Source organism: Podarcis erhardii, assembly GCF_964252035.2.
Source record: "Podarcis erhardii genome assembly, chromosome: 5".
Taxonomy (NCBI): Eukaryota; Metazoa; Chordata; class Lepidosauria; order Squamata; family Lacertidae; genus Podarcis; species Podarcis erhardii.
In genome coordinates, this window is record NC_138509.1 from 81,543,274 (window position 1) to 81,562,185 (window position 18,912).

Below are 18,912 nucleotides of genomic sequence, written 5' to 3' on the forward strand. Positions count from 1 at the left end.
CACGCATAGGGCTGAGCAGGCTTGGTGCTACTGCACAATAAGATCAGGTAAATGCTGTGGCACGTGCAGCTGATAATGCCTGCGGGGATCCATCATTGCCTGAGCCACCCAGGCGGCTTTTTCAAACAAACAAACAAACAAACACATTAGATTCTTAGCGGAAGTGTATTGGATAGTTTAATCATTTGTTATTGTATGTCACCATGAGGTTCTGGCATAATGGTGATAAACAATCAAACAAATAAAATAATAAAGGTAAAATCAAATTTGCAGCCAGGCACAGAGTTTCCTTGTAACTTGGGGCTCTATTCAACTAAATGTGGAAATGTGGAGATCTGAATTTACACATGGAAGAAAGAGAAACTGGGAGAAACAAAAATTGACAGATTCACCCATCCCACCTGCATCTGCAGAGGTCTTCCCAGGAGTCCACAGGGTTCCATTTCTCTGCCAAAACTAGGCGCAAAAGCATTCTATGGTAGCCAGTAGATTAGGTTGTGGTTTGTGCTTGGTTGCTGAGTGTGTGTTGCACACAACGGTTTCTCCAGTTGGCAAATGTACCCACAAGCCCCCAAAGGTTGGCAACCCTTTAATAGATTAACAGGCTCACATGGAAATAGATGGTCCATTAGGTGTCATGCTGGTCCTAAGGCAGGGAAGGATTTTCAAGTACAAAGCAGCAATGGAAACATAGCCAAAAGTGAACAAAAACCAGATAAGGTGATGTAAGATGGGTACCACTGGCTCCCAAGCATCAGCACCAGTCACACCCCTAGTGGCTGTATTGTGGACCAGCTGCAGTAAAACTTAAAAGTCACTTCTAAGCACATGTGGAGCTAAGTTTGCCTTGTCGGTTACAGTGCAAAGGGTTTGGGCACAAATTCAGTTACTGATTTTAGGTAGTCTGTACAAGTCTGTTGCTCCTGCAAGCTCTGTGCTTGTTATACTCGGACCCAGTCTGGGTAGTTTATTAATGTACAGTACACTGTACATGTGGGACGCGGGTGGCGCTGTGGGTAAAACCTCAGCGCCTAGGACTTGCCGATCGCATGGTCAGCGGTTCGAATCCCCGTGGCAGGGTGCGCTCCCGTCACTCGGTCCCAGCGCCTGCCCACCTAGCAGTTCCAAAGCACCCCCGGGTGCAAGCAGATAAATAGGGACCGCTTACCAGCGGGAAGGTAAACGGCGTTTCCGTGTGCTGCGCTGGTGCTGGCTCGCCAGAGCAGCTTCGTCACGCTGGCCACGTGACCCAGAAGTGTCTGCAGACAGCGCTGGCTCCCGGCCTCTAGAGTGAGATGAGCGCACAACCCTAGAGTCTGTCAAGACTGGCCCGTACGGGCAGGGGTACCTTTACCTTTACCTTTACCTTTTACACTTTTTACTTCTATGTATGCATCCCATGTTTCTTAACAGTCCAACTTCAGTCCTGCAATTTAGAACATTAGGTGAGTGTAAAGAAGTGCACTTAACACCAAGACTATAGAAAGTGTTTTGTGTGTGCATGTGTTTACTGACTCTTAGCAGGTGCACCGTATGTAAACAGGGAATTCAGTCAGTCAGATGTGCATTATAGGTGCTTCAAATCAGCATGGACCCACTTTATTGAAAAGAAGAAGCTAATACTGGCAATGCCCAAGTCATTAAAAGTAAGGCCTCTGTGCCAGGAACTCACCTTGAGACTCCCCATCCCCCTTGAAGCCAGAGATATTACATGAGGAGGTGAGGACGACAGCTTTTACTCAGTGTCAAAAGATTTCCTTTGTCCTGTCTAAAGATGAAGACAATCACAACCTTTTTAAAGTGGCAAAAGTGGTTGAAAGTGCTGTCAGTGCCTTCTAAACAAATGTGCATGTTTCTATCCAAAAGGGTGTGTAGTTATTGGGGGGGGGCAGATTTTGCAGGTTTTCAGCTTAGTTCAGTTTGAAGCTAGACACTGATGGGCACCTATTGACCAGTGCCCATGTCGTCACCAATATATAGACACACAACCTCTAGAACAGTCTTGCAACTGCTTTAAAAATGTTTGTAAACTTTATTTTTGTAAGGTGAAGAATAAATTTATATTTTTGAAGTGCAGGCCCTCGAGAGTTCAGAAACGCAGGCAGCTGCATGATGTATCGACAGACAGGCATGAACACAGATGAAAGAGCAGCACTAGATAACAAATACCTAATTCATTAGGATTAGGATGATTGCAAGCCTTTGCTTAGTTACCTAGGAGTAAGCTGCAGGTGAATAACCTGTAGTTTGACTGCACTTTAAAAGTTACATGGTCCCTCTAGCTCAGTCTCTTAGGGTTTCAAGCCCCACGTTGAGCAAAAGATTCCTGGATTGCAGGAGGTTGAAGTTGATGGCCCTCGTGGTCCCTTTCAATTCCACAATTCTATTATGTGTAGTAATCTTGAAACACCCTTCCCCAACCTAGTACCCTTTAGGAGCTATTATTCCCAGCTGGGTGATGGAGGGCACCAGATTGGGGAAGGTTTGTCCTATTTCTGTAGCTTGAATCTGATCAATATTTTATGGACTTTTTTTTTTTAGATTACAATAGACCTTTAGCTTCCATTCCATCTGCCGCAGTGCTGTTGTTTCGGATGTAAGCTTTGCAGGTGTCTCCTACAGCTTGTGGTTAAGGGACAGCGATACATTTGATACATTTTCGTATCTCAAACAGCAGCAGCATGTTTCGTGTGCTAATTGTTGTGTTTATTAGATGGAAGTGTTTTAGGAGAGCTATGCACTTTGCAAATGAAAATCTGTGGCATCCGAAACAAACTGTAATGTACGGCCATGGGGGGGGGGGAGCACAACAAAGAAACCTTAAATGGCCTCCATTATTAGTCACTTTCCTGCTATTGAAATGCACCAGAGGTGGAGCCAATGACTTGACCATTGCTAAAGGAATATTCTTCTGATCATCTATGAAAATATGGGGATGCGAACCAGGGGGGGAAAAAACATTGCCACCCTGCCCCTTTTCACCCAGTTCTTCCCCAAGATGCAGATTAAGTAACACCAAACCAGTGAAACAGTCAGCGGTACTGTTTCTCCAACTTAATTTTTGCCTCATAATGCTAATGTGAGATTTAAGGAAGCATTCACAGGAAAGTCAGCAGGCAGGAGGAAAGGTGTATGTCTACAGAGCACAGTCTCTATTTGAAAGCATTCTCTGTTTGTTCAGTTGTCCAGTCCCAGCACAGTTTAAAGTAAAAGAACCATATGAGTGGAACGCAGAGTCATGGAAGTTGCCCATCAAATGTTCACACCTGCACTACAGGCATACAGGTCACCTGGTTGTAGCCATCCACTCTGGTGAGCTGCGTTGCATTTAAAGTATAGCAATAATTTCCAAATTTGCACCAATCAGCATATGCAAATTGGCCCTCTTTTTTTGGCAACGGGTAACTGGCTACCTTAGCAGAAGGCAGTGTGGCTGGTACCTTTGGGATTGGTAAGGCAGAAGGGAAAGAGGACAACAGCTGGCGGGGTGGTCAGAGACAATGACAGGCAGAGCCAATCTCTTCTCGTTTCATCCCCATCCTCCTTCCTGCAAGTTCTAAAACTGATTTAATCCAAGACTAAGCCTAGTGGGACTAAGGAGGAGGCAGCTGACAGCCAGTGGTACCAAAAGAAGGCAAGCAATTGAGGGCTAGCTGAAGGCAGGAGGGTTTATAAAATTGAAAGTGAGCTTGGATGGAGGGAAAGCAGTGCGGTGGTTGTGTTATGCGTGCATGAGATTATTAGGTGTAGGAGGAGCGCCTGCTACTCAGTCTTCTGTCAAGCTCCCCCTCTCTTATTTCTGTTTTTCAAATTCCTCCTGATAGTTAGTAAGGATGGGGACAGATCCAGCTTACGAGAAAGGGCATTATGTGAGTGGGGAACCACTACTGGAAACATCCTTGAATGGATGCAACGCCAGCTGGGTAGCCCTTTTTGGTAGCACCACCACCAATGTTTCACCTGCAGACTGTAGGGTCCAAGATGGTTAATACTAGGGAAGCCTTTCCCCTCCTCTTTTTTTAGCTACTTGGGTCGCAAGCCATTTAGGGCTTTATATTATGGTGTATATAGCGCCTGGTAGCTCACTGGCAGCCAGTGCAGTGAAAGGACCAGTTCCACCAGGCTGTCCTACTTACCCATCTAGCAGCTGTATTCTGCAGCCTCCAGACGAACTTCAAGGGCAGCTCCACATAAAGGGCATTACAGTAGTCCAAGTGGGAGGTAACTGAAGCATGATCAACTGAGGTCATGCTAACCTGATCAAGGGATGGCTACAGCTGGCTGAGCAGCCTAAGCTGGGCATAAGCGCTCTTAACCACAGAAGCAACTTGAGACTTCATCATAACTGTCAACCTTCCCTTTTTTTGAGGGAAATTCCCTTATTCCAGCGCCGTTTCCCGCTGCTTCCAGGTGCTATCCCGGATTGTTAGATATCCTGTAGACTGTCCCTGGGACAGGTCAGGCTGCTGATCCCTTATTTTCAAGGCTGCTGATCCCTTATTTTCAAGGCTGCGGATCCCTTATTTTCAAATCTGAAAGTTGACAGCTATGGACTTCATTGACAAGTTGAAATCCAGGAATATGAACCTGTTCCTTCAGGGGGGATACATGTCCCGTCCCAGAACAGGTCATCTATCTAATTCCTGGACACAGGAACTAGCCACTTACAGCTTCAGTTTATTGGTCCCCATCAAGTTCATCACTGCCTGTAGTCCATGACCTTCACAGCATCCCAATTCTAATGGAATGGAGAGCTAGCACTGTGCACGAACTGATGACACGATGCTCCAAATCCCCAGATGATCGCTTGTAACAGGTTTCATATAGCATATAGGTGATAGGACAGGTGCTTGTGGGATCCCACACAGCCCCAAAGCCATGAAGCTGAGCAACAGTCTCCTAGTTCTACTTTTTGGCAGCAACCCTGCAAGTTAGGAGCAGAGCCACTGCAATAACATAAGAGCCCTGCTGGATCAGGCCAACGGTTCATCTAGTAGTCCAACCAGATGCCTACGGAAAGCAAAAAAAAATAAGGATCAGAGTGCAACATCAGTCTCCCTGCACTTCTACTGTGGAGGCCGATGCACAAAAATCATTCAGCTATTCTGTAATCACCCTTTCCTCCTTTAGCACGCCTTTGACATTCTTGTCATCCAAAAGTCAAACTCTCTCCCTAACTAGTTTCCTGCTTCTAATTACAGTGGTACCTTGGGTTACAAACACCTCAGGTTACAAACACTTCGGGTTACAGACCCTGCTAACCCTGAAGTAGTACCTCGGGTTAAGAACTTTACCTCAGGATGAGAACAAAAATTGTGTGCTGGCGGCACAGCGGCAGCGGGAGGCCCCATTGGCTAAAGTGGTACCTCAGGTTAAGAACGGTTTCAGGTTAAGAACGGACCTCCGGAACAAATTAAGTTCATAACCAGAGGTACCAATCTATTTCTCTGGTGATTGTAGTCTTTGCTTTTAGCAATGTGCTGCTTTAGATCTTTTTCTGCATTCCTTGCATTTCTTTTCCCCAAAGTTTGTCTTCCTTTATGTTCTCATTTAGACAAGACTTTCATTTTCCAAAAGAAGGCTCCTTGTCTCTAATAGCTTCCTTCACTCTGCTAAGCATGCTGGTATTTTCTGTTGGTACCTTTTGTGATTGATAGTATACATTGCCGGTGAGCTTCTATTATGGCAGTTTTGCACAACCTCCAAGCATTCTGGAGAGATTTAACCACCTTCACTTTACCTTTAAACTTTTTATCATTCTCCTCCTTTTTGATACGTTTCATCTTTTGAAGCCACATGTGATCTTTGGACTTACTTGGCAATTCTCAACTCACATACACGCTCAATTTGATAGTACTATGGTCCCTGTTACCAGCTGGTTTAACAAAGTTAAAATCATGCTTTGTAGTTGGTGTTGTGGCCAACCTATTTAGATCACCATCACTGAGGGTATTTAGAGACTGTGCCGCTTTGTTTGACTGGAACACAAATGTATTCAAGTCTATGTGAGGCCACCTGAAGTCTTGCATCAGTACAACAGTTCCTCCTGTGGATGCCTCCTTGATTTCATTCTGCATCTGCATCCTTGGCATTTTTCTTTGGTCTCCCTCCTTCCTTTCAGAGTGGTAGCATTGGCTGTAATGCTAAACACTGTTTGACAACCTAAAACGGAGCACATTGTGTAATTAACTTGAGTGCCTGCAGCACAATGGCTCCATCTGAGTTTCTGCCAATATTTCAAAAGCTGTTTTGGTTTTGAGGCTTGAACTGATATTTATTTTGCCATTGGTATGCTGCATGCACATGAAAACTACATTAAGGCAGGGACGGGGGACAAAATGTGGCCCTCCAGGCAGTGTAGATTTATGGTCTGTGAGGCCCTGTGTGCAGCCTTTTGGGGAAGCAGGGGGCAGCATTTGTTCACCTAGAGCCAGTGTGGTGTAGTGGTTAAGAGCAGTGGACTCGTAATCTGGTGAACTGGGTTTGATTCCCTGCTCCTCCACATGCAGCTGCTGGGTGACCTTGGGCTAGTCACACTTCTCTGAAGTCTCTCAGCCCCACTCACCTCACAGAGTGTTTGCTGTGGGGGAGGAAGGGAAAAGGAGATTGTTAGCCGCTTTGAGACTCCTTAGGGTAGTGATAAAGCAGGATATCAAATCCAAACTTCTCTTCTCTTCTAATGTGACTATGTCAAAATCAGGAGTGTATGAGGGGATAATAATGTTTCTTCCTTTGCACTGTGCTCATCTTTCTCAACACAACTTGGGAAGAATCACTGCTGTGGATCAGGCAGGAGGAAAAGGTGATGATAATGATGCCTCTGAAATGCCCCTCTCCAAAACAAAACAAAACCCTTGGGAACAATCAGGAAAGATGTGACAATAATGATGATAATGAGAATGCGTCAGCATTGCCCCTCCCCCAAAACAAATTGGGAACAATCTGGGGGAAGCTGATCTAAAAGTTTCTGACCAAAAGGTCCCAGCCCTTAAGATGAAAATATGGCTGAACCAAGTTGTGGCTGAGATCATTTTTCAAATTATGGGATTTTGTTTTTAGTAGGGAATTTGATTGCTTCTACAGAATGCTCCATTTTGATGTGTTTAGCTTATGAGGGCAGGGGGAACTGAATATGGACTAAAAAGAAGCTGGGGAGTGGGCGGATTGCAGGTTTCACTGAGAAGCAAATCAGGTTTTGTGACGCGGCACAATATGAAAGCTTCCTTTTCCACTATGTTCAGAATTAAACTGCAAAAATAAAAAATGAATGCCTTTTATGAGTCTTTGTTGCAGTTATTTTCACATCTCATAATAAGCCGAAATAATTGGGAAATCTTCATACATGGTTCAAAATACAAACATGGACGAAGGCTGGGGGTACCAGTGAGGTTTTAAGGGGCCCAGTATACTGAATGTAGATTGAGCCTCTGCTGCATTTTCCAAAGATGACAAATTTGCATCAAATTTGCATATACCTTAATTCACATGCACATTTGTAGCCTCTTTTGCAGATGGAGGTGGGGCTTAAAAATGAACCGCAAGTCCCGGGAAAACTGCAGTCCCTTCCAAATCAACCTGTCTTCTGCTTCATCTTGTGGCACACACTCTTAAGAAAAAGCCACCATCCTTTTCACTTTCTTCTCTTTGATTTGTAGAGAGGGTTTACATTTAATGGTAGGAACTGAATGTGTGGGACTTCCAACCCTTTTCAAGTTTCTGTGGTCCTCCAGATGTTGTTAGGCTTCAAATTCCAATAGTCCAGCCACAGGTTCTCCACCTCTGCCATGCGCTATGTTAGCCATTCAGAGCTACAAATGCACATTAATAGGTCTTCAGCTTCTCAATTTTTCAGTTATGCAGGGGAAATAGGACCACCAAACCATCAGGTTGTTGTTGTCTAACCAGTTAAATGGAGTTTGGGCAAATCAGGATACAGATGTAACTATGCTTTTAATTAAACATCTGGATAGAGCCACTGTGCCAACAGGGTATGATCCAACTAAGTCATACTCAGAGGATATACTCTGAAATTAATGGACATGGCTAACTTTGCTATCCATGCAGAACTTTAATCACAGGCAAGTGTATGTCAGGCTGCAAGATACTCCTTGTCTGAAACCATGGAGAGCTTCTGGCAGTTATTGTAGACGGCACTGAGCTAGAAAGACCAGTGATCTGATTCAGTTCAAGGCAGCTTGCTACATTCATATGCTATGTTCACTGGGTCTACTCCGAGTATAGCCTAGTTGAACCCTGTGGTGTTCTTACACAGCACATAATAAATTTACAGCCCAATCCTATGCATGTTTACTCAGAAGTTTCACAGGGTTTAAATACTTAGTGTACATAGGACTACTGCCCTAATCACTGGTACCACGTGGTGTGATGCCCACTGCCATCGGAGGGGGGCTTTAAATGTATCAAGACAAATTTATCCATCTATCCACCAGTGGCTTGAGCCATGGTAGCTAAAAGGGGAGCCTGTATATCCAGAAGCATTATATATAGAGTGGCTGGGGAAGCCCAGCCAGATGGGCGGGGTATAAATAATAAAATATTATGATTATGATGATGATGATTATTATTATTTGGCTACCAGATGCAGTGAATGAACAACAGGGAATGATTTTCAGCTTCATGCCCTACTTAGGAGCTTCTCGGGAGCATGTGGCTGGTTACTCTCGGAGTGCAGGACTGGATGTGCCTTTGGTGTGATCCAGCAGGGCACTCCTTGTGTTCTTCCCCTTGGAGCATTTGAAGATGAAGATCCAAGTGTTTTTTATTTGCCCACAAAATCCTCACAGGAGAGAAAGGGAGGTGCATTGTTCCAGCTTATCTCAAATTTTGATAAAAATGGTACATTTCTCATTTATATTTAATACAAGCCCAAATTACTCCAGTACTGCAAATTATATTATGGGAATCATTTAACATTTCTGTGAGGGAAGCCAAAGCAAATATGCCAGGATCCTATTACTTTTCAGATTTGTCTTATGCTTTGAAAAAGCATTTTAACTTGGCACGAGGCCCATTTGAAACCGGGCCTGGAGTGTTTTAGTACTTTAAAAACCTTACTGGGGTGTGTAATAGCTTGGCATATCCTTGAGGCTCTTGTCAGTGGGACGTACATTTTTGGTTCAGATTTTGCTTCTTCTGGATTTATAAAAAAATGCAAGCAGTGCAATTTTTATTGCTTATCACAGAATTGCTTCTCTCTATCAGTTACGAGCATGCTACAATTACTTTTTTTCCAAGAGTATCACAGAATAAAAATAACAGAAGAAATTAAAGAAAAGTTGTATTGCAAAGTTATGCATTTTCGCTGTGGCTAAAAAGTATGCCATAGCAGCAACTACTACCTAGTGCAACCAGAGCATTTATAAATGTATTAAGTGCACAAGTACAAGCCCTGTGTGTCCAAAACCTGGGGACGCGTGTCCATTGGGAGACGTTCATTCCCTCGTGGAATGTTTCTTAAATGTGTTGGAATGTTAACTAGGGGTTCTGTCATCAACTCAACATACCGAACTTGAGCTCTATAATAACTAATTGGATAAAATAAAATATGAAGTTAAAACAGCATTTGAGAGGGTCTGTTTTGAGAAATTCACTCTTGCTCACATCATTTGCTAGCACAGCTACAGTGAGAATTCTCATGATGCCAGTGCAGATATAACACTACTGAATGATTAGACATGGCCATCAACTGGTTTGCTGAAATCGTGCCACCTCTTTTTTGGAGTGCAGATGTCTCTTGCTGAGATTAATCACAGACAATTTTTATATTGGCATTTATGCTAACCATCTTTGGAGGTTGTCAGGGTTCCTGTTTGATTCAGTATCTGAAACAATGGTTTAAAGCTGGCTGTTGATGCTGGAAGCAGGAACCCTTAATACTCCGAACCGTAGTTAACATCAGTGCTGACATGGTTAGGGCCTGCTCAATGGATTTGCACTCCAAAACAGGGTTGCCGTCTCCCTACCAAAATTGTGAGAGACCACCGCTGCAATGCGGATGTGTGACATCACACACACACACACACACACACACACACACACACACACACACACAGGCCTGTTGTGGTGGCCAGTGGTGGCGGCTCCTCTTCCTCCTCCTTTCTGCAGCCAGCGAGGCACCCTTTTCCACAGGAAGGGGGTCGGATGAGGAGCTGGAGCTCAGGCCACACTGCAAAGGAAAAATTGGTCACCTGAAATCATACACACTAGGTGGGCCTATGGCCCACTGGGGTTGGGGGAACCTCAAGATCTGGCAGAAAATGTTCCCCACTATTTTCAAACCTGCGGTTTCCAATCTAAATGATTCTGTATTTCAATTACTAACTTATTAAGTGGACAGATATCAGGCTTCTGTGAATTTTAAGTAAAGATATACAAATGTCTAACAAAATGCTAGGGATTAATTTTGCTCTCCCCCCCCCCCCCACTTACTGTACTGTATATTAAAGTCTACAGCTTAGAAAATGATGGACCCTAATAAATTGTAAGTCTAATAAACCATTATAAGTGCCTGATCCATAATAAATCAATATTTTCAGTAACCTCTTTCACTATAGGTTGCTCTTTCATCATTGACAAAGACAGATTTTTCTGAAAGTCATTGGAAAGATAAACCAGTTAAGCTAAGGTTGCCAGGAATGCAAAAAACAACAACAACAACAAAAACATCCTAGTACTTTTTTCCACATTGCTAGAACTCTCTGTTTCAAAGAAAACCATAAAACATTTTCAATAGATGACGCAAATGACATCATTTCTGATTATTGCCATCACACTCTCCTGTGTGAGTGTCTGAGGGCCCTGCTCCTTCCTGCCACTCACCACCTGGCCCAGGGCAGGGCCTGAAGTCTCACAGGGACTGCTGCGCTCTGCTGCCCAGAAGGACTCTCCTGTGTGAGTGTCTGAGGGCCCTGCTCCTTCCTGCCACTTACCACCTGGCCCAGGGCGGGGCCTGAAGCCTCACAGGGACTGCTGTGCTCTGCTGCCCAGAAGGACTCTCCTGTGTGAGTGTCTGAGGGCCCTGCTCCTTCCTGCCACTTACCACCTGGCCCAGGGCGGGGCCTGAAGCCTCACAGGGACTGCTGCGCTCTGCTGCCCAGGAGGACTCTCCTATGTGAGTGTCTGGGGGCCCTGCTCCTTCCTGCCACTTACCACCTGGCCCAGGGCAGGGCCTGACGGGCCTCACTAGGACAGTTGCTGTTACTGCTGGAGGGGTGCAGAGTGCTTTTAAAATGTTTTAAAAATTTCTTTTGAATTTTTTGTATGTGGGGTGGGTGGGGGTGGGATGGATGTTTATTGGGCCTGGGAATTTGTTTGATTTTACGTTTTTGTAATTTTTACTGTTTTTTGTTTGTATTGTTTTATTGGGGTTTTTTTTAAGGTGTTATTTTGTTCTTAAGGGGAGGGGTCAGGGCTGCCGGGGAGTAGGTCCCAGCCAACAAAATGGCTGGGGCATGGTCCACAGGGGGGGATGCACTGGGACAACCGATCTCAGTGATCACGGGTTGGAGGAGGAGTTATGCTAAGACCAGACCATGTCATTACAGAGGAGGCAGGTTTAGTCGTTGTCTGAGGACTATCCCTGCCTCCGGGTCTGGTCCTGACCGGATGAATACTGGAATCAGCAAGGGATACCCACATGACCTGAAGGTGCTGCTGTGCAATGCCAGGTCAATGATTCATAAGACCACTTACAGATAGGTAGCCGTGTTGGTCTGCCATAGTCAAAACAAAACAAATTCCTTCCAGTAGCACCTTAAAGACCAACTAAGTCAGTTCTTGGTATGAGCTTTCGTGTGCATGCACACTTCTTCAGATACACTGAAACAGAAGTTTCCAGACCCTTCTATATAGTGAGAAGGTGGGGAGGGGTATTACTCAGAAGGGTGGTGGGAATGGGTGATTGGCAGATAGCTGTGATGAGCCTGTTGACAACTCTTAACGACTGCAATAGGTCTTACAGGAAAAAGCAAGGAAAAAGCACCCCTTGCTTTTTCCTGTAAGACCTATTGCAGTCGTTAAGAGTCGTCAACAGGTGCTTCAGGTTGTGGCGGATGTTCTCCTGGAGACACCTAGCTTGGTTGTCCATGGGGATTTTAACATCCATGCCGACACGACCTTACAAGGGGCTGCTCGGGACTTCGTGGAAAGCATGGCCTCCATGGGGCTGTCTCTGAATAAGTCTGGCCCAACCCATAGCCGCGGACATGCCTTGGACCTGGTGTTTACCTCTATGGATGTTGGTGATCTGACACTAAGTAAAAGCGAAACGAAAGAAGTGCCATGGTCAGATCACTTCCTGGTGCAACTGGACTTCTCTGCGACCCATCCCCTCTGCAAGGAGGTGGGACCGATTCGGATGGTCCGCCCCCGCCACTTAATGGATCCAAATGGTTTCCAGAGAGTGGTAGGGGATGCTTTATCCCATGTTGATGGCCTTTCAGCCGATTCCCTGGTGGCCCGCTGGAATATGGAGTTAACCAGGGCTATTGACTGTTTGGCTCCGAAGCGCCCTCTCCGATTTCATGGAGCCCGGACAGTCCATTCTTGGGCAAGGTGATTGACCGAGTGGTTGCTGAACAACTCCAGGCACGCCTGGAAGAAGCGGACCATTTGGATCCCGTCCAGTTGGGATTCAGGCCTCATCATGGGACTGAAACTGCCTTGGTCGCACTGGTTGATGATCTCCGGTGGGCTAGGGACAAAGGTGAGAGCTGTTTCCTAGTTCTGCTGGATCTCTCAGCGGCGTTTGATACCATCGACCATAACATCCTTCTGGACCGTCTTGAGGGGCTGGGAGCTGGTGGCACTGTCATACAGTGGTTCCGCTCCTTCCTCCTGGGCCGTGTTCAGAAAGTGGGGGGGGGGGATGTGCAGACCCCTGGGCTCTCACGTGTGGGGTGCCTCAGGGTTCTGTCCTCTCCCCCATGCTTTTCAACATTTACATGCAGCCACTGGGAGAGATCATCAGGAGGTTTGGGCTGGCTGTTCATCAGTATGCGGATGATACCCAGCTCTACCTTTTTTTTAAATAAGAACCAGTGAAGGCGGTGAAGGTCCTGTGTGAGTGTCTGGAGGCGGTTGGAGGATGGATGGCGGCTAACAGATTGAGGTTGAATCCTGATAAGACAGAAGTACTGTTTTTGGGGGACAGGAGGCGGGCAGGTGTGGAGGATTCCCTGGTCCTGAATGGGGTAACTGTGCCCCTGAAGGACCAGGTGCGCAGCCTGGGAGTCATTTTGGACTCACAGCTGTCCATAAAGGCACAGGTCAATTCTGTATCCAGGGCAGCTGTTTACCAGCTCCATCTGGTACGTAGGCTGATACCCTATCTGCCTGCAGACTGTCTCGCCAGAGTGGTGCATGCTCTGGTTATCTCCCGCTTGGACTACTGCAATGCGCTCTACGTGGGGCTACCTTTGAAGGTGACCCGGAAACTACAACTAATCCAGAATGTGGCAGCTAGACTGGTGACTGGGAGCGGCCGCCGAGACCATATAACACCAGTCTTGAAAGACCTACATTGGCTCCCAGTACATTTCCGAGCACAATTCGAAGTGTTGGTGCTGACCTTTAAAGCCCTAAACGGCCTCAGTCCAGTATATCTGAAGGAGCGTCTCCTCCCCCATCGTTCTGCCCGAACACTGAGGTCCAGCTCCGAGGGCCTTCTGGCGGTTCCCTCACTGCAAGAGGCCAAGTTACAGGGAACCAGGCAGAGGGCCTTCTCGGTAGTGGCGCCCGCCCTGTGGAACGCCCTCCCATCAGATGTCAAAGCGATAAACAACTACCTGACATTCAGAAGACATCTGAAGGCAGCCCTGTTCAGGGAAGTTTTTAATATGTGACATTTTAGTGTATTTTTCATCTTTGTTGGAAGCCACCCAGAGTGGCTGGGGAAACCCAGCCAGAGGGGCGGGGTACAAATAATAAATAATTATTATTATTATTATTATTATTATTATTATTATTATTATTATTATTATTCTGGCAAAAACATTAGATTTATTTTCATTGTTTCGTTGACCTGACCACGTAAAGGTGACTTCTCTGCAATTAAGAGAGGGTAGATATTGTTGCTCAGTGAATAAATACAGCAGCTTCCTTGAACAATTTGGAATAATGTTCAGAAATGACACATGTTCCAGACCAAAAGGCATTGTATTGCATAAACACCCTTCTTTCTGATAATGCTTCAAGATTAGGGTTCATTTGTCTGAACAGTCACCTTAAAACCCCATAGCGCTCTGGGAATCATGTGTGTATAGCTCCCTCCTCAGCAACAGGAACCCTGGCTTGAAGAGGGCTTTCTTGTTAATATGTTTTAAATGAATTTTAAAGTTTTATAAATGAACGTGAAATCTACATTTTCTCTCTCTTCAGCTTCATATTCGTATTATATTTATATAGTTGTTATGGATAATATTGTTTACAATGGATGATAACGGCTTCTACGTAATATAATTAGAGCTCAATTGAGTCCAATTAGGCCATAATGACAAACAAGACAAAGACTTGTGCTTCAAAAATCCTCACTTCTGCTCTGAAATTCAAGGTAAAGCTCTCACATTTCATTGAAGGGCTCCATGATCTGACTTTGGACATTATGGTAAAAATGTGAGTCTCCTGCCATTTGGCTGTCCATGCTTCTTATGTACGTTTGACACGGCACTAAATGATATGTAAGACTGCTTTCCTGGCTAACAGGAACAAAGCCTGTGGTGGATTTGTAATATTTCAAAGTATTGCAAATGCTTAAGGAGAGAATGGTTTCATTTAGCAAGTTCATTAACAAACCGAAACACGTAATAATTTATGCATTTATTATGAAAGGCACAGCATTTCCATTAACACCAGTTACAAAAGGATTCCAAGTAATGATTTACTGTACAAAAATATTTTACTACTGATATCACCATAAAATATTGTGTTTTGCCTATTAAACAATCAGGACATTAGTGCTGTATTCTTGAAATCATCGGCAATGGAGATACTTTGGACAAGTAATGAGGCTATACCAATAAAGTGGCTTGAGGTTTTTCTAAATCCCCAGTGCACTGGTGAAATACCATATATAAATAAGGGACATGGGACAGTTTACCATCACAAAATGCTTTTAAAGGATGGGGATATCTGAACCTTTTCAAAATAGAAAGGCCTTATCACCTAGCATTAACTATTTCTAGAAAAAATAAGTGTCATTTTAAACAAATACGTTTTACAACATATGCACAGTGTTAGATGGATTACTTGCTATGTTGAACTTGGGAGAAAATTAGTTTTTTAAAAGTATCTCCAGTTTGGTGTTTGTATATGCTGGTATTCATTGTACAGAGTTTATGTTTTGTATACTTCAGTGTCAACAGAAGTTAGTTCAATTAAGGACTACCCATTACATCAACCATCTTGTATGCCACTGTCTATATCAACAAAATTTGTTTCATGCTAGCTGCTTCTGCTAAAGTTAACCCTGCAATCTCAAAATCATTTACAAAAGAAAAACAAATCAGAAACTTTATTAAATTCCTTGGAAATATTCATTATCCAGCAGTTTCAGGACTTCAGTCTGTGCTCATGGTATAATGCTTCCCCAGTTTTCAGGCAGATTATACTTCTGACCCATAAACTTGTATACAAAAAGAGCTTCCTTAGGCATAAATATGTTTAGGTAAGCGGTCTGCTTTGAAAATAAATTCCATGCTTGTCTATTCTAATCTTAATAGTTGACCATTTATTTATGTGATAGTTTCCACTGCCTCAGCTCTGCTACCAAGACCAACAATTTTCTTTTGAGAAACCAAGTCAGAGAACCTGATTCTGGTAACATATGCCATGCTCACTCCAAACTTTTCATATTACCATAACCAGAATAGGATTGTCGTTCGTAGCATAAGATGACATACATACAAATTCATTTGCATTAACAATAAAGCAATAGCTATAGAAAGTCCAGGATATGGGAGTCAGGCTCTACTGTCCATCCCAAAATACCAAGGCTTACCAGTATGCTGAAGTAGCAGAGTGATAAAACCACTACTTAATATAATCAGCATGCCACTTAGCGCTGTATGGTTACGCTTGCTCTGACTGCTGGTGTAGCTGCAGCTCGTTCTCTCTCTTTAGCAATTTCCAGTTCTATTTTGGCTTTGATTTTATCCCAGTTGACTTCAAGCTGCAGAAGCCAGGGGGCGAGGGGGAGAGAAAGTATCCATTAATCATAATTATAGTAGATGCATATAAATTAACCTGACAAGTCTTTACTTTATATGTTACATCTGCTACAGATTTCTTCATAACTTTCTGCTTGTTGGCCTTTTGTGGCTGGGCAGCTTTCTGCAATGTGTTAGCAAGATTAAGAAACTAAATCTTGGTCCTATGGCAGCGATCCAGACAAGCCCATGTGGGTGCAGCAAATGCTTCTGCATGCAAATGGATTGCCAATTTTTCCTTCTGTTGGCAGCCCCTTGCAGCTCATGGGTTGTCACTCTGGAAAGTCCTCTGACTTTAGAGGCAAACTTGATTGCAGGGTGGGGTTTGCTGCTGCTGGAGGGGAACTGAAAAGGCCCTTGTATGTGCAAAAGCTGTACTTCAGATCCTCACCCAAAATATTAAAATACATCATCCAAACATCTAGAGGCATTGTGCATCTCAGTTATGACTTTAACCTTTTCACTGATTTTGATATCTCTTTTAATGGCTCTAGGATATGCATAAAGTGGGCTCTGATGGATCTGGCATTGCTTGTTTTCTCTAAACCTGTTGACTGGCTGCTGAATGTGTGTCCTGACCACTTAAAGTACTGTTTGAGGTGATGTGGTTATATATAAAAGCCCTAGCTAAGGTTTTGTATCTGTAATGGCACATTCATAAAGGCAAATCAACACTTAATGTTGCAGCTGCGAAATGAACATGTATGTGTACTGTAATCCTACATTTAAGAAATGGAATTTGTGCATATTTTAGAACCTTTAGAAAACAATGACTCCTAAATATTTTCAAGGAAAGTGTGTGTGTGTGTGTGCAAGAGAATGATATCCATCTTTTGCCATATTCACTGCAGTTTGTACCACAGTTTCACAGCAAATACAAAAAACAAAAAAACCTGTTAATTTTATTAGAATTAATAAATGTCTAGGATCTAAAGAAGTAAGAAATATGTTCTCTAGACCCAAAGAGTTATGCTTGTTTTTATCAAACATGACCCCATGTCACATGGAAACAGATTTTGAAATTGATGGGAGTTTCAAAAGCAGCTTGTGATCTGTTAAAGAACTCAGCTGTTAAAATTAAAAAGGCAACTGGCTCCTTGCAGAAGCCCCTTGCATTAGCTGTTTGGATTTCAGCCTGTATTCCCCCTTATTGTATATTATGTCTCCACTTCCATCAAAGATGGCACAAATAACAGTGGTGACTTAAGAGCCAAATGAGGCCTCCCTTTACCACAACTATTTTATGTTGTTTCAGAAGGCTGCTACTGAGATCTGTTATAGTACAATCAAAACTTGCCAAATATTGCTGGCCAAGTTAAGTCCCACATGCTGCTTTGCTAAATCTCTATCCCTCTCTTACACAGGAGGAGCGTGAAGGCTATGATGCAGATTGCCAAAAGCTGCATATGATTTTCAGATAATATTTATTATACCTTACTAAAAGCTATGCTAAGCAAAACAGCACTGGGGGTTTTGCTGTAGTAGCCCCACAGGATGTCAACCCAAGAATAGGCTATGACCGCATCTGTTACTGAACCAGCTTGCACTGGTGAAACCTCAAAATTGAAAGCTTCAGAAACAGAAACCGCCCCCCAACCTTAATGTTTCTAAGGGAAAGGGAAAGGGACTCATGACCATTAGGTCCAGTCGCGGACGACTCTGGGGTTGTGGTGCTCATCTCGCTTTATTGGCTGAGGGAGCCAGCGTAAAGCTTCCGGGTCATGTGGTCGGCATGACTAAGTTCCACCTATATTACTCAGCTGTGTAATATTTACACAGCGTGACTGTCAAAATTGTCATGGGACACCCCCTGACATACTTTGGGCCCAGCTCTGTAGACATTAAAAATTAAGCCACAAAATGCAGACCCTGAAATCTAAAGATAATAAACAGTTAGTTTTATCGGCTACTCTAAAAGCACAAGCACAAAGTATTACTAATATCATATTAGACTATAGTTTCAAATTGTTTCACAGCTATAATGCTGACTTTCTGACAATGTAAAGCACAGCTTCCACAAATACTTGCCCCTTCTGCATACTGCAAAAACCTCTGATTTGTTTCTTTTTTACCAAAGTCATCCAAGAACTTTTGTCGGTAAGCCAGAACCGTGTCAACGTGTGTCTTGTGTTTCACTGCAAGTTCTAGTGCCCTAGAAGAAAACAATAATGAGCTCATCAGGCTGAACTCAGAAACTGGCCTAATTACAAATGCTTTGGTTTTTATAAAAAAATACATGCTGTACAGTGACTACACTGGTGGAAAGTTTTCTTGACATAAAGCAAGAAGAAACCTAGCATTAGTGCTGGCAATGATGTCTAGGCACTAGACGAATTTTATGAAGTATGTTATGAGAAGCAGTCATATTTCTATTGTCCTTACAGTGCTATTAAGAAACTGAAACGTATCTTCCCCATATAATATACTTTGCTCAAAAAGTTTATAATGTATTTAAAGCAACATTGCTGCTTTCAAGAGTAAAGAATGATTCATATAACTATTGGAGAGACTCTAAACACAAATAATGCCACTCTGTGATCCCTGTATTGCTGGAGTTAAAAATCTGTGACTCCAGGGATTTCCACAAGAGACTTTTGGGGTTTATCAACAGGAGAAGCCCCTGGCTCACCTAAAATAGGCTTGAGGGATCCCAGCTATTATACTTAAGGCAAATCATAAATATTATACA

The 18,912-nt window shown here is 43.7% G+C and overlaps 2 protein-coding genes across 2 annotated transcripts in view; one reads left to right on the plus strand and one right to left on the minus strand.

Annotated features, from left to right (window-relative positions):
• Positions 1–18,912, plus strand: part of LOC309342322 (putative membrane protein C3orf80 homolog) — a 55,662-nt gene that overhangs the window by 7,884 nt on the left and 28,866 nt on the right. The gene's annotated exons all lie outside the window — the stretch shown is intronic.
• The window catches only part of IFT80 (intraflagellar transport 80), a 65,132-nt gene continuing 61,040 nt past the window's right edge, over positions 14,821–18,912 (minus strand). The window contains exons 19-20 of the mRNA XM_081862375.1: positions 18,252–18,375; positions 14,821–16,186 (exon numbers count right to left, since the gene is read on the minus strand). Of these exons, the coding sequence (XP_081718501.1) occupies positions 16,073–16,186; positions 18,252–18,375 (238 nt within the window). The 3' untranslated portion in view covers positions 14,821–16,072. The remainder of the gene's footprint in view (positions 16,187–18,251; positions 18,376–18,912) is intronic.